This window comes from Pleurodeles waltl, chromosome 6 (assembly GCF_031143425.1).
Source record: "Pleurodeles waltl isolate 20211129_DDA chromosome 6, aPleWal1.hap1.20221129, whole genome shotgun sequence".
NCBI lineage: Eukaryota > Metazoa > Chordata > Amphibia > Caudata > Salamandridae > Pleurodeles > Pleurodeles waltl.
Window position 1 is genome coordinate 748,873,598 of NC_090445.1, and position 15,379 is coordinate 748,888,976.

The 15,379-nt window shown below is 41.8% G+C and overlaps 1 protein-coding gene across 26 annotated transcripts in view; it reads left to right on the forward strand.

The window, feature by feature from the left end:
• Nucleotides 1-15,379, forward strand: part of ABLIM1 (actin binding LIM protein 1) — a 786,962-nt gene that overhangs the window by 733,323 nt on the left and 38,260 nt on the right. For 13 of the 26 annotated variants that reach the window (XM_069239295.1, XM_069239292.1, XM_069239285.1 and 10 more), the window contains 4 exons: nt 476-619; nt 7,163-7,257; nt 9,545-9,650; nt 10,790-10,854. In XM_069239295.1, coding sequence (XP_069095396.1) covers nt 476-619; nt 7,163-7,257; nt 9,545-9,650; nt 10,790-10,854 — 410 coding nt within the window. The remainder of the gene's footprint in view (nt 1-475; nt 620-7,162; nt 7,258-9,544; nt 9,651-10,789; nt 10,855-15,379) is intronic. The other 13 variants (XM_069239305.1, XM_069239279.1, XM_069239286.1 and 10 more) reach the window with 5 other exon arrangements.

Consider the following 15,379-nt stretch of genomic DNA (forward strand, 5'->3'; position numbering starts at 1 on the left):
TTTTCCAATGCAAAAGTAGCTACGAAGAGGAATGGCAGCAGAATAACTCAGTCAATAAACTAAGAAGGCTGCAGTAATAACGTGCCACAGTTTGCAAGGAGTAGCTTAATGACTCTCACACTGGGGTCTACTGCAATAGATGCCAGACATGGAAAGGTATGTGCTCTAAGCTCCACACTGCAGAATGCAGCAGTTACCTGAGACACTGGCTTGGGCTTAGATAAATGAGACGATTCATTAGTACAAAAGCTGTAAATCCCAAACAACAGTTTTACATTTTCAACCAAATAGTACACATGGAGCCATATGTATTGCAGCTGCAGGTTTCTGTCTTCTCCTCTCTGTCTGATGTTAAGCAGAGGAGAGGGGCATAACCCATCTAGACTTCTCAAGTGGGTTGGAAACTTTGAAGGCTTACACAAACTGGCCTGAAATTGTAAAATAGACCTAAGTTCAATCCCTGATTGCTATTTAGATGCAGCTGCCATGGCAGCCCAGAACAACTCAGACGATATCATCAAGTCCTCCAAGTTCCCAGCAGCCCAGGCTCCAGAACCCAACGCGATCCCAAAGATTGAGACCGACTACTGGCCTGGCCCCCCCTCACTTGCTGCCGTAGGTATGCGAATCACACCAAAACAATTATGGGAAGCAGTATAAAAAGGAAGTAAAAGTGAGGTCTGGAAGTGTTTGGATGTAAGTGATAGCAATCAAACTCTCTCAAAATGGTTACATTTTCTTGCACACCTTTTTCTATGGAATACGTTATTGTTTGGAAAAATGAATGCCCTTTTGAGAATCTGGATTCACATATTATAGGACAAAACTAAAAATCATACAACTGATGTTTGCTTCCTTGTATGCACTGATACTACAAGCACCACACATCTATAATTTGAGGGTAATTATAGTGTTTTTTACACTGCGACTGGCCTGTTTAATACTGTCGCTGATGTTAATATTTTATTTTGTGGTGACATTATCATTGTTGATTGCCACAAGTAATTGCCTCTCGTGAACTGTTACATCCTTATGAAGGCCCCTGTCAAGTCTGATGTAAGAGTGTTTTGAAACATGTCAACTTGTGTCATGTGCATGACGTGTATTATTTTTGCATCATGAGATGCTACTTTATGGTTAATGTTTGACAGTATCAATTTTTTCAACCAGCATTTTTTCTTCAACATACACTTCACCCAAGTCTCCATTGTTGTGACTTCTAAAACTCATTGATTTCTCTTTATGTGTGTAGAATATATATTCCATGGAATAAAATATAAGAAGCTTTTCTATGTACATTCCAAAGGAATTTCCTATAGACTTTAGTAGAATTCTTTTGTCGATTAAGTAATTGTTTCACCTGTAGGACTTTTGTTTCTTTGACTAATTATATCAGCAATCAAACTAGTATCATATGGGTTGCATAAAACCAAGACGTTAGAGATACATACTAATCATACACTCCACATAAGTCATACAATAACACTAACAATGGTTAATAGAAACTATGATTTCAATGTTGGGACATATGTTCAATATTCCCAATAAGTATTGCATTCCTAGTGATAAGGCAACAATATTTTACTCATACTCCCAAATTAATGTGCCTCCTACTGTCATCACGCCCTTCTTTCCCGGATGAGGGAACAATATCACTTACCAGGGAAAACAAGAGAAGATAACTTGGATAATTATCACGTTCAATAATAATCCTACACCGAGGTGTTCCGAATTTATTGTTCTGAATTTATTGGGTTCAATAAATAGTGCATATTCTGAGTTTTGAGGAATCATACGGAAAGTTTGGTGCTTATCGCACCAAAAACTGCATATCCAGGTAAGCAACAGGCCCTTTCTCCTTTTGAAATTTTGGCAAGGTCTGATTTACTGACATTTAATGAAGATGGGTGTATATCTTTATGGTGATCGGGCCCTTACAGTCTGCTTCTAGGATCATGCTTAGAAATGTATGGTAATACAAAGTAAGGGATAGAGAAAAAAAGATGGGTAAATAGAAAGGGGAAAAAATATTGGGAGGAGACAGTAAGAAAATATGAAAGTAAAGAAAGAAAAAGGTGGAAAGTCAGACTTAAGTGTGAAAGAATGAGTACTGGAAGGGTGGATAGATAGAAGGGTGAAGGGCTGATGGAAGAGTGAAAAGAACAACAGATGAAATAGTGAAGGACGGAAAAATTGACATATGGAGAAGAGTGACAGGATGGATGGGCGAAAGGACAGATGAGTGGATACTTGAATATTATTGATCTGTGGGTGGCTAAAATTATGAAAAGGTGGATAATGGTTTGGTTGGATGGGGTGGAAAAGTGGGGTAATTGGCAGATGGATGAATGTATGTATGGATGCATAGATTAGAAGGAGAATGAAAGTGTTAAAGAAACTCTTCTAAGGAGTGCCACGTGTGCTCACTTCATGTGCTGTGTGTGATTAGAGGGATATTTCAATTGAGGTGTATTTTATTTTCCTGCAACGTCCCAGTTGAAGTTCAGTTTCATATTGCTTTGCATATAATTCAAAATGGTGTAAGGTAAACACCTTTTTCTGCAACCATATTAACTTGCTCAAAGGAAGGTTCCATCCTGATGCACTTCCACTACTAGAGTAAAAGGGTGACTTTTTCTACAGTTATCCGAGACAACACTGACAAGTTTGTATATATACCTCTGACCAATATGTGCAAAACAACACAGTTTGTTGGATATGTCCAAGGTTAAAATCAGCATAGCTAACAATTGACCAGGAAACTATTAATAATAGCAGAAGTCCATTAATAACAATCTGACATTGCTCATAGAAAAATGTGTTCCTTCTGGAGCAACTCAACTAGCTAGTGAACTAACTAAATTTCCTTTACTTCATAACGTTTGTTTTTATAATGAAGCATTTTGTAACTTTTTTCCTATACATTTACCCACAACTCACAGAATGTGGCGCTTGACTGCTTTTAAAGATTCATATATCCAGCAGTCGTCTTCTTATCTTCCGATAGACACAGAATGTTCTTGTTGTCAATGCTAGTCATTGCCCCTCTATATAGTTTCATACAATGAATGCTTTACAATGTTTTTTCTAGAGTATTTAAATAGTGCTCTTGATCAAAACACTGTTGCTGTTTGTATCTGAACTGTTGATACACAGACTTTGGGGCCATTGCTAGGTATCTTTTCACACACTTTGGTTCAATTGTCATCAAAGACTGAGTTACTTGAAACTCTGTCCCTCCTGTTAATCGAATGCTTGAAGGGGTAGATTTACTAACGTTTTGCAGCTGGTTTGCATCATAAAAGTGACGCAAACTGGAACTATTGATTCAGGACTTACTATTCCAATGCAAAACTTCATTTGCTAAGAAAAGTAGCCTTAAAGTAACACAAAATAGCGCTAGTGCTGCTTTGCATTGCTTTGTGTGAAAGGGGCGTTCCATTCGTGGTACCTGGGCATTCCCATGCTGCCACTATTGGGTTTTGACGCAGTGCTCAATCTACTTATTGTGGTAACCAATTCCTCTTTGAAGCAGACATTAAAAAGTAGAAATATTTTAATTTCTCCTAACTTTTCCAACATTGAATCTGTGGGGTACTGTACAGCACACATCCAATGTGGAAACAAGTAGTGCAAGGGTTGTGTGTGTGGTGTGTGGCAGGCTCGCAGAGCACCAGCTCAGGGGTAGAAGAGAACCGTGTCATATCTTAGTAGAAATGGCGCTGTTCTGCTTTCTCCCTTTCATTCAGTGGACCACAGCAACATTGGTTGCTGCTTTGCATGAAATACCAGTAAATCTAAATCATAACTATTCGTTCCTTTGCAATGTTAGTACTTACATCGGTATTCCTTTTTACAAAGTGACTTTCTTCCACTTGCTGCTCGCCATCTGAGTACATAGTTACTGTACATTTTCCAATTCTACTGAACATGGACTATGGCAAATAAACAGGATGGAGTCTTGCTATTTTCTCTGTGCAAATACTGAGTAGCTCTCACTGCTGCTTAGGCAACTATCAACAGCATTGTGCATGATTACATTTTAAATCGAAGACCGGATCCTCAATGTGGCCTTCAGTTTTCCAAGCATTTAGGTAACGTCTGGCGAAAAGAAAGTGTTGATGAAAAATTACAAAACAAATAAATAAATGATGCATTTTATCAGGTCTGACTGCTGTTTAACATGCTAACTTGTTGTAGAAGTGTGACTTCTTTCAGTTCTTTCTATTTGTCTATTTTTCTGTTTTATGTACATTCCATTAACATCTATCATCACTCTCACGGGAGTAGTGCCCCACAGCCCAGGAAAGCAATTTCGAAATTGTTTTATATGCTTTTTAAGTACCAAACACTAAATCAAGTCACTCAATGGAAAGCCCACAAGGAAAGTTATATAGAAGTTAAGTTGACACATTTTGAAAAAAAGTATAGGTTGATATTCCTGATTAAGCCATGTGTGAGAGCATATAATTCCAGCATTGCACTGTAACACCTATGCCACAAATCTGGAACACCATAACCTATCTTACAAAGCCACCTTCCATCAGGCAGATTGTAGCATTACTGGTACTATTTAGTGACTTTGCATTAGTCAAGGCATTCTTTGCACGACCTGGCCTGTGAGAGGGAACAACAACTACAGGAGAAAAAGAAGTAGACAAAGAAGAGAAAACCTCAAAGGTTGCACATTACATCTGGGATGGACACCATCCACCCTACTAACTTAAGTCTATGCATAATTATTCAGGTACAATGATCAATGCAATTTTGAAACATCTTCAGATGTTAGAAGGATCAAAGCTATTAAGATATGGAGAAGGTGAATAGTCACAAGAAGAAAAGGACTCAAGTCAATTAATATTAAAGAAGTTACAAAGTCACTTACGGATGAGGAATGCCCAAAGTGACACAAAGGTGTAGAATTTCCAATGTCACTAAATAATGAGAAATAAATTTCCAGAGAGACAGAGAGGGCAGTAAGTTCCAAAGTAGAAGATTTAACAGCCATAAAGACAGAAAGTTCAAAGTCCCTTAAAGATGGATATTAAACTTTAAAAGAATAAATAAGCACAATAGTTACTGTGAAGAAAATCATTTAGAAATTCAAAAAGAGGCGAAGCTGTTCTAATGATGATGGAAAGGTCCAAAGACACTTACATGTAAAAACAATTCCCACTACGATGTTGATATAGACCAAAACCTTTGAATTGTAAAGAAGGTCTAAAAGGTGAAGTAGGTCTAAAGTAACTAATAAGGGATAAAGGCCCAGAGTCTGTAAAAGGTGAAAGAGGCTGTTCTTACTTTGTGAGACAATGGTACAAAATCCAAAAGAGATCAGCATTACTAGGATATTGTGCTTTTTTATGATTGTAATTGATATTTTATTATATCTATGCAATAAATTAATTTATCAATTTGAGGCGATCTAAACTCACTAAGCAGTTAACATTGTCTCATGTTGCTTTGAGATGATGGTGTTACAAATTCGCAAGAAGTTAGAAATGTCTCTAATGTTACTAAGAGGTGGAGATGAAGAAGGGTCTACAATGCCATAATGGGTAAAGGGGCCCAATGAGACCAAGAAGTCCCAAAGTCATTAACAGATAAAGTCTAGGGACCCTTAAAAGAGTACGACATTCCAAAGTATGTAATAAGTGATTGTGTTTTAAAGAGAGTATGTAATGCAGTTAGTCCCTAAGTACTACACAAGGAAAAAGCATCAAAGGCAAATAACTGATGAAGGTCCACAGGCATTAAAAGTTGAGAAAATTCCAAAGTCAGTAAGATTCAGAGATGGCTAAAATCAATGAGTGGCATCCTAGTTTAAAGTGATAAAAGGACAGGGAAGTTTTAAAGTCCCATAAGAGCTAAGGAAGGACCAAAATCCCAAAAAGGAACAGAAGATTCAAAGCTCATAAAAAGAGCTAGAAGAGTAAAAGCCAGTAAAAGGGGAAGAAGCGATAGAGTTCCCGGTAGATGATGAAGGTTCTAATTCACTGAAAGGTGCAAAATACCCATAAAATTTAGGTCAGAAACTTTGGAACATATCCATTTTCGAGGGTTAAATTCTGCCATCTATCTAAATTGTGCTTCCAATGCCAGGCGGAATCGTCATGCAAAAATATGCATGAACCCACCAATTTGCAACTTTCATGCATTTCTCCTAAGCTGTGAACTAAATATTCCACAAATAATTTGCTGTTTATTTGTGCCAGCTGCATTAGTCACAATATCTGCAAAAGGGCACACAGTAGGTCTATACGTGGTATGTTGAACTCACCATTAACCTAGACAGATGCTCGAATTTAAATGTCACTGAGTGCCGGAAGTGCTGATTGTTGATGTAAGATTTATCAAAGCCTCGTCAGTTCTCTGTTGTCTGCTCCAAGTTGTCTTGAGCTCAGTTTTCATACATCAATACAGGCTTTGGGAAGTTGGTGAGAAAACAAACAATTTATTCCTGGCGCACAAGAGTATAACAGGCGTTTTATAGAGATATTCCTTCTGTTAAATATATATGACAGCTCTACTAAAGGACTCTGGAGATTATGTTCCAGGACCCATAATCTACGATGGTCAGACAATGTATTTCTACAGTCCTGCGATATTCTGGTACTCAAATGGTAGGTACTATTGGCCGATATGCTTGTGTTATGGTGTTTGCTATTCACTGAAGATTTGGTTCGACGCAATACTTTGTTCTTGACAATATTTCCTTTTGGAATATTCATGCTCTGTTTGTTAGCTGCATGAGATACTTAACATCTATTTTATTGGCAAGGCTACACTTGCCTGACATGTGTTTCACTTCACAACTTGTCATTTAAGAGCATTAGACTCTAAGGAGACCTTACTTTATTGAAAGTATCACTTCTTAGTGGCCCTGCCAATCACATGATGTTTCCTAAATACATACATACATTTAAATTTCAGATAATAGTGGGCCCTGCATTTACATACATACAAAGCTACATATTTACACCAAATAAACTGAGCAATTTTACATTTGAAGTCTTACACTGATCATAGGCACTGGGCATTGAGTACCTGCTAATTGTGACATTCTCCCTAGAATGCTAGTTGAAGTCACTGAAGGGAAGGGGGATGTTTCTTTGAGATGGTTTTTGCTGGAACGGCTTAGTTAATCTTGTTTTTCAAAAAGCAGGCTCTGATACAAGGCGCAGGTCCAGCAGCCGGGAAGAGGAAGATGAGGAGCTACAGAAACGCAGACAGCTTCAGGAGGAGCAATTAATGAAGGTGGGTGGTGACAACCATTTTCGGTCTGGCCTAGAGACAGACATTCATACACACAGCATGAGGCTGTGGACGGCCCACTTCAGTCATTGCCTCATTTCACTGTGAGCGAAAGCATTTTGTTTGTGCGCATGCAACTAGAATATAGTCCACTTCAGTGAAAGAGTTTGTGGACCAACCTCTGCTTTTATTTCTGCTTTTGTTTCTTTTTTCTATGAAGGTTCATTTTTTACTCTTATTTTTATAAATATATGCTCACCATCCTTAGATTGCAACTCTTTTACTTTTTTTATTACTTTTACACGTTTAATGCATGTTGTATATGTTTACTAAAACCATTGCAGGCGTGTGTGTTATGTGGCCAGAACCCCTTGGTGACGTTTGGAAGAGACATATCCCCACCAATGGTGTAACCCGCTGGCTGTAGTTGTTGGGGTGGTGGTGTTTGGGGGTAAAGTTCAGTAAAAGCTCCTGTTGGTCATAGGGGTAAAAGAAGGCTGGCCTCTTGGTTGGCATAAACAAGAGTAGCTTCTGGCAAATATAGTGCAACAACATGAATTTCTAAGCACAATACGTCATTACCATTAATGAAACTTATGGGGCTAATTATAAGACACTACTGACATTGAGGCAAGTGTAGGGTCACAGCAGTGATTGGTGTAGATTTACATATTTATATATGTTACATAATGTTACGTTTGTCATTTTAAAATTGTTTTTCCACATGCGAAAAACATTTTAGTTGTAAAAGCTTCTCTTAATTCTGTCTCCCTGGAAATATCACTTGTCTTGTGCATTGTCTGACACATTTTGGCACTTGTCTTACACCCGAATGATTCAGGAGCATGTAATTAAGTAAATGTTGGAAAGTGCACCAGCATTAAACATAATTATAGGATGCTGGAATTACTTTTCATTGAGAATGCTTTCTCAATAATAGCAAAAAAAATGTTGATAAACATTTTTCAATTCCTTTATTACTTTAATCCTAATGCTCCTTTCTGGCAAGTTGAGAAATTTAAAAAACATGTTTTCACTTAAAGGCTTTTTTTCTTTCAATTGGATAATATTTTATGTGGGAATTCTATTACTGCACTACAACTCCACTAGAAAACACTAATGAATGCTGAATATCCATGCATCAACACCACAAATAAAATGATGGACAGAGTGTTGAAACTTTTCAGTCACTCACCCCCAGTCACAGATCTGGGTTTAATCCATTGTGATTTTGCTCACCACGTCACCCCAGTTTGGACCCAGCCATATGCAAATCAGTCTTGACCCTGCTCCCCATGGGAACAGTCCAGCCTGAACTGCCAAACCAGGGCTCTCTGGACCGGAAACAAGCATCCTGGGACCGGTTTCAGGGTATCTCCCCTCATCAGCGAGGCTAGCTTGAATCCAGTGGCACAGCGAGCAAGGGGCCCACGTTCTGGGCATACCCTAGCCATTAGAGTACATAGAGCAACACCACAAAATAAAATGATGGACAGAGTGTTGTTACTTTTCAAACACCCACCCCCAGTCATAGATCTGGTTTTAATCCATTGTTATTTCGCTTGCCACGTCACCCCAGTTTCTACCCAGCCATACGCAAATCAGTCTTGACCCTGCTCTTCATGGGAACAGCCCAGCCCGAACTGCCAAGAGATGTCAAATTGTTGTTCGTCCTATGACTGAGAAAACTGGGGCAAAGACCTGCAAGGTTATGAAACCCTTCCTTACCATATCAGGTCAACAATGCTGGCATGCTGACGCATCCCGACCCTTGTAGGTGGTATATGTTTCTGCACAGGTAGCAGCTTGGTCATGTTATCTCAGAACTATTAGCTCTCCTTACCACATCTTTGCTGTCTGCCCTTGCCCATTAATAATTTCTATTTCCTAGTTGTCTTCTAGCCTTGAAAGTGATGTGACTGTTCAGTGTTGCACTGCGTTCAAATCCAAAACGGCCTCATCCATAAGAGAAGTGAAGTATAGGTATTCATAGGAAAGTCTCACCCGCCAGTCAGTGTACGTATGGTCTTAATCCTATGCCCAAACACTGAAAAAAGATTGCGTGATTTTAAATAAGACTTGTGTGAAAATTACAATCTGTGTTCGAATTATATGCAGTGCTAGACTTTCTGTAGCATTTTACCAAAGAAGAGAAGAGTGAAGTAGATGAGCAATGACATTGTTACCGCTCTACTTACCAACTGTAATCTGCAAGCGTAAACATGGAATCACTTTCTCATTTGAAATACCTAGAATACATTTTCTGTTTTTCTTCTTTATGTACCTTCAGCTGAATTCAGGTCTGGGGCAGTTAATATTGAAAGAAGAAATGGAGAAAGAGACGAGAGAACGTCCACCTCTTCCCGCCAGCCGATATGACTCACCTCTTCATTCGTGTAAGTGAATGTTGATTCAGCGCACTTGCTGGTGTCCTAGGGCTCTTACACAGAAAGGGTGCATTCTGTGGCTTGGGAACAATGTTATTTCAGTGTGTTCTGTTACATTATGTTCTGTTAAATTGCTTTCCCTTCTGGTGCTTTGGACTACTTTACCTTAAGTTGGGCACCATCCTTACATCCAGGCAACTGTATAAAATCGGGGTCTGGAAGGTGAGTGGACTGGTTATGAGCCAACAGTAATGGGAGCTAAATTAATGTTTTAGGACATTGAAAAGTGAGGTTTATTTGTGTCTTGTAAGGTGCTTGAAGAAAAAGGGGGGTATTTTAAGTGATCAGGGCTGGGTGCTTACTAGTAGTGTAGCATCTCTGTGGCCAGTGTTCATTCTCTTCTTCCCCTTTTGTTGTAGTTTAGTGGAGAGGCTGGAGCCCTTTGCTGCATCTTATCGTTAAGCGGCAGACCGTCTGAGGAAATGGTGCTAGCTTTGTGGATACTGTACAGATGGATCTATAGCAAATGTTCCCCCAACAAGGAGTTTTTGTCCTTTAACAGAGAATATTATTCTTTACTGTGTAAAGTTTGGCTATATATAGCAGATGCAGATTTCTCATGTTATGTTGTGTACATGAGGTTCTACCATTTTAAAATCTCCCCTGATGCCAGGATATACAGTGAAATATATGGAAAATGGCTAAAATAGTTGCGTGCATAGGCATAAACTTGGTGATCACCAGCAAACTCCATATTCACATTTTCTTTTTTGTGTTCCACCTTACATTAAGAATATGAGTGGCCACTGCTGTTCTGTGCTTTTGTGGATTATGATTGAAGCTTCACTGTGTTCTGATGCCCTTGTAAGACATTTCAGGATTTACTTGGACCAAACCTATTACATATACATGATTAACATTAAGAATTTGGGACCCATACCTTGTGCAAAATGGAGCCTCCCAAGTTACAAAGTACAATCATGCTCATTAACAACCCTGTACACATTTGTTTTTAGACTTGTTCAAGCTTGAACAAAGGGCGATTTGGACAGAACCCACTCTTGATTAACACTTCTGTAGAAATCTGGCTTATTTCTACTTCTGACCCTGTCCACTGACAGTCATTCTTCTCTGTGTTCTTATTACAGCCCCTCAGGCCTCAGCATCCAAAACATCATCCCTCCCTGGTTATGGAAGAAACGGACTTCACAGGGTAAGATATGGGCTTCCGGCTAGAGCTATAAAGTTTAAAATGTAAAAGTTTGATCACAAATAGTGAACCTTAACATGAATTTATAAAAACAACTTTGATATAAGAGGAGTAAAACAGTAAATGCAGGGTGACAAAACTAAAATATTCAGTAACAAATTAGATGTCTGCCCTAGTGTGTGGTAGGAAATGGCCAACCGTTAAGTCATCTTCACACCATGCAGACCACCTTCTCGTTCAGGGATCGCCAAAGAAGTAGGTGACCACTGAAAATGTTTTTTTTCCTAAAAAGGCTGAAGTGTGACGTCAGCATATCTTGAGTTATGTGAATGTTCATGGGGCAGAGCAAACCAGTAAAAAAACTGAACTTCATTCTGAATCAATCAGCTGCAATTCTTGTCCTCATGCTGTAGGAGACCTGGCCACGTCAGTAAACTCTATACGCAGAAGGAAGTGATCTTAATAGACATCTGTAGTTCCCCTTTACTAGTTCCACACCATGCTGTGAATCCCCTGGAAGCATGCAATATCTGTTTTCAACACCTTTGTGCACTTGAATAAAATCTCATTTTCTCCATCTGGATACCTTTTTCTGTCATAGTGATTCTCAGCTAGTCACCCTTCGAGCCTCCTTCTCTACCTCCCAGTTTTTGTTAGCACTTTTGTGTGGACTTTAATAGAGCTTGTTCTCATTCCTGGCACTTCATGACTACCCAGCTTTCAATAGGACTTTAGTCAGTGTCAACAAGGTTTGACCACTCTGCATGCTTTTTGACATCATGAAGAATTTCACAGCTCCTCCTGCCGCTTCCAGCAATTTCACCACCTCACAAGTCCTTTTCAACAAACTCTTATAATTCTGTAACAAAATCATCTCCACATACAGCAGTTGAAACCGGACCCTGTCACCGTTGCAACTCAACTTCCCATCACGGCTGATGAACAAACCCTGAACTCGTGGCCCACAGTCACCACATTCTAAATCATTGCTACAATGAAGACCATCCAGTGGGGCTCCATCTGCCCCTTGCCCCCACCAGGCCTTCGCCAAAGGACTCCAACTGATCAGCAAAGCGCTAACTCCCATCCTCAATACCTCCATCAACTCAGCCACAATCCCGGACACCTGGAAACATGGCACTATCGTGCCCTTGCTTAAGAAACCATCCACTGACCCAGGCACGCTTTCCACCTACAAACCCATCCCCCGCACCAAGCCCGGGAAGGGTCTTAGAGAAACTAATAACCTACTCCTCGCGAACCATCTCAGCAATCACAAGCCCCTCGATGCCAAACAGTCTGGATTCAGGCTCAACCACAGTACAGACACATCATTCATGCCTCCAGAGATTACATCAGCTTGACAGAGGAGGTGCTGCAGCCCTCATTCTCTAGAGCTGCTCTGTAGCAGTTGACATGGTTTCACACCCTATCCTCATTAGGCACCTGCATGATATTGGACTCTCCAGTGGATCTGTTCCTTCCTACAGATAGAACACAAGCTGTCAGCCTGCACCTTTCTCCTCGAAAGCCTGCAAGTCACCTGCATAGTGCTTCAGGTTCAACTTGCTTCAAGGTTCATCACCGAGCCACACCCTCTTCAAAGCATACATGATACCTCTGGCAAACATCATCCGCATACATGACTTCAACCCACCTCCTAAGCAGACGACACACAACTCATACTCTTCATCTCAGATAAGACCCCCAGCGCAAGAAACAAGTTCACCTCCTGCTTGACCAAAGTCACTAACTGGAAGAAAGCCAACTGTCTCAATCTCTACACCAACAAGGCGAAGTAGTGATCTTTCGCAAGAACACCCCACCATGGGACTCCAACTGGTTACTGGCCATACTCAGACCAACACCGATACCCAGAACCTACACCAGGAAAGTTGGAATAACCATTGACCGCAAACTGCACAAGTCAGTGCCATCACTGCATCCTGAATATGCTTAGAAAGGTCTTCAAATGGCACTCAAGCAACACTAGAAAAACTATCAGTCACACCCTAGTCATCAGCGATTTGGGCTTGGGAACACCCTCTATTTTGTGATCACAAAGCAACTCACTAGGAAACTACAAACCACCCAGAACTCAACAGCCAGACTGATCCTGAACCTCCCACACAGAGTTCACATTACATCACACCTCAGGGATCTACACTGGCGCCCAATACACAAATGCACTCAATACTAACCACTCATGCATACATTCAAGGCACTACACAACTCGGGCCACACCCACCTAAACATTTGCATCTCCTTTCACCAACCACCCAGACGGACTTCTACCCGCACATATATCACACATACACAGAACCAGCTCAAGAGGATTGACATTCCTAATGCATTGAACGAGCTCCCCCTCCAAATTAGAGCCTCCTCCTCTATTCTTGAATACCGCAATAAGCTGAAGACCTGGATTTTCAATTAACCAACTTACCATCTGCAGGGCTAGGCAAAGACATCTGCTCAGCACCAGGATACCCTCACAGGAGATAGTGTGTTTTACAAATACATATAACGTAACATAACGTGTGTTAGAAATGGGGTCTCTAGTTGGCAGTCGGTTTGCACCCTGTCCAAATAGGGACCCTCACTCTAGTTAGGATAAGGGAGATACCTGCTCAGATAACCCCTGCTAATCCCCTTGGTAGCTTGGCACGAGCAGTCAGGCTTATCTCAGAAGCAATGTGTAAAGAATTTTCACATAACACACGGTAATAAGTGAAAACACTACAAAAGGACACCACACCAGTTTTAGAAAAATAGCCAATATTTATCTATATAAAACAAGACCAAATACGATAAGAATCCAACATACAGTAAGAAAAATATGAATTATGCAAGATTTACTCAAAACTACAGTTCCTTGAAGTCGATAGCTCCACCTTGAGCTATCACAGCGTCGTGATCAACAAAACCAACAGTTGAGGCCGGCCACGGCGTGGCGGGCCAGCTACGGTGTCGGGAAGACCCGCAAACAGTACCTTCGATTTGCAGGGCGTTGTGATCCTTGCGGTGAGCTCCAGAGGGCGGCGTCACTGACGTCGTGGTGTCGGGTCTGGAGTCGGTGCAGGAGTCGTCGGGCCCTTGAGGTCACACGCATTGCAGATCGAACTCCAGGCTGATGAAGTCAGGTGCACCGGCGTGGATGGCGTCGGGGCTGCGGTGTGAAGCGGGGCGGTGCGACGTGTGGTGTCCACAGCTCACGGTGTAGGCAGCGGCGTCATCGTCGTTGCTGAAGCGCTGTCGTCAGTAGGCCCAAGCCAGCGGTGCTGGATGGGACGGTGCTTTGTGACCCTCACAAGTGGTGTCCACAGGCCACGGTGCAGGCAGGATGCCTGGTGATGACCCCTGAGTCGATGGTGCTGGCGTCGGTGGACCGGGGCTGCGGCCCGCTTCGTGTACCTCACGAGCGGTGTCCACAGGCCACGGTGCAGGCAGCGGCGCCGGTGTCAGCAGGAGCTGCGTCGTCGGGGATGCCCAGGCTGCGGTGTGAGCAGGCGATGCTGGAGTGCGGGGCCCACAGGTCGTGGTGCGAGCAGCGGCTCGGTGAAGTCGTCCGATAACGGCGTCTGTGAGTCCAGTGTCACGGTGCGAAGTGGGGCAATGCGACTCCGTGTGGCGTCGGCAGGTCACGGTGCAGGCCAGTGGCGTAGTTGGCGGTGTCACAGTGGTTTCTCCTCTGAACAGCACAAAACACACAGTTCCCAGTGCTGCAGGTCGAGGAAACTGAAGTCTTTGGTGTCCCTGAGACTTCCAACAGGAGGCAAGCTCCACTCCAAGTCCTTGGAGAATTTTCTCAAGCAGGACACCCAGCAAAGTTTACCTTTTGCACTCTTTTCAGGCAGAAGCAGCAACTGCAGGCCAGTCCAGCAAAGCAGCACAGCAAAAAGACAGTACTCCTCGTTCAGCTCTTCAGCTCTTCTCCTGGGCAGAGGTTCCTCTTGATTCCAGAAAGATTCTAAAAGTCTGGGGTCTTGGGTCTCCGTCTTATACCCAGTTCTACCTTTGAAGTTGGCAAACTTCAAAGCAAAGTCTCAGTGTGTTCGCAAGATCCTTCCTTGTTCAGGCCATGCCCCAGACACTCACCAGGGGTTCGGAGACGGCATTGTGTGAGGGCAGGCACAGTCTTTTCAGGTGTGAGTGACCACTCCTCCCCTCCCTTCCAGCACAGATGGCTAATCAATGCAGGCTACACCCCAGACCGCTTTGTGTCACTGTCTAGAGGAGATGTGTGAACAGCCCAACTGTCAAACTGACCCAGACTGGATTAAGCAAGAAAATGTCTACCTTCTAAAAGTGGCATTTTCAAACTAACAATCTAAAAACAACTTTACTAAAAGATGTATTTTCAAATTGTGAGCTCAGAGCCCCTAACTCCACATTTTTATCTGCTCTCAAAGAGAATCTGCGCTTTAAGGATATTTAAAGGCAGCCCCCATGTTAACCTATGAGAGAGATAGGCCTTGCACAGTGAAAAACTAATTTGGCAGTATTTCACTGTTAGGACATATAACAC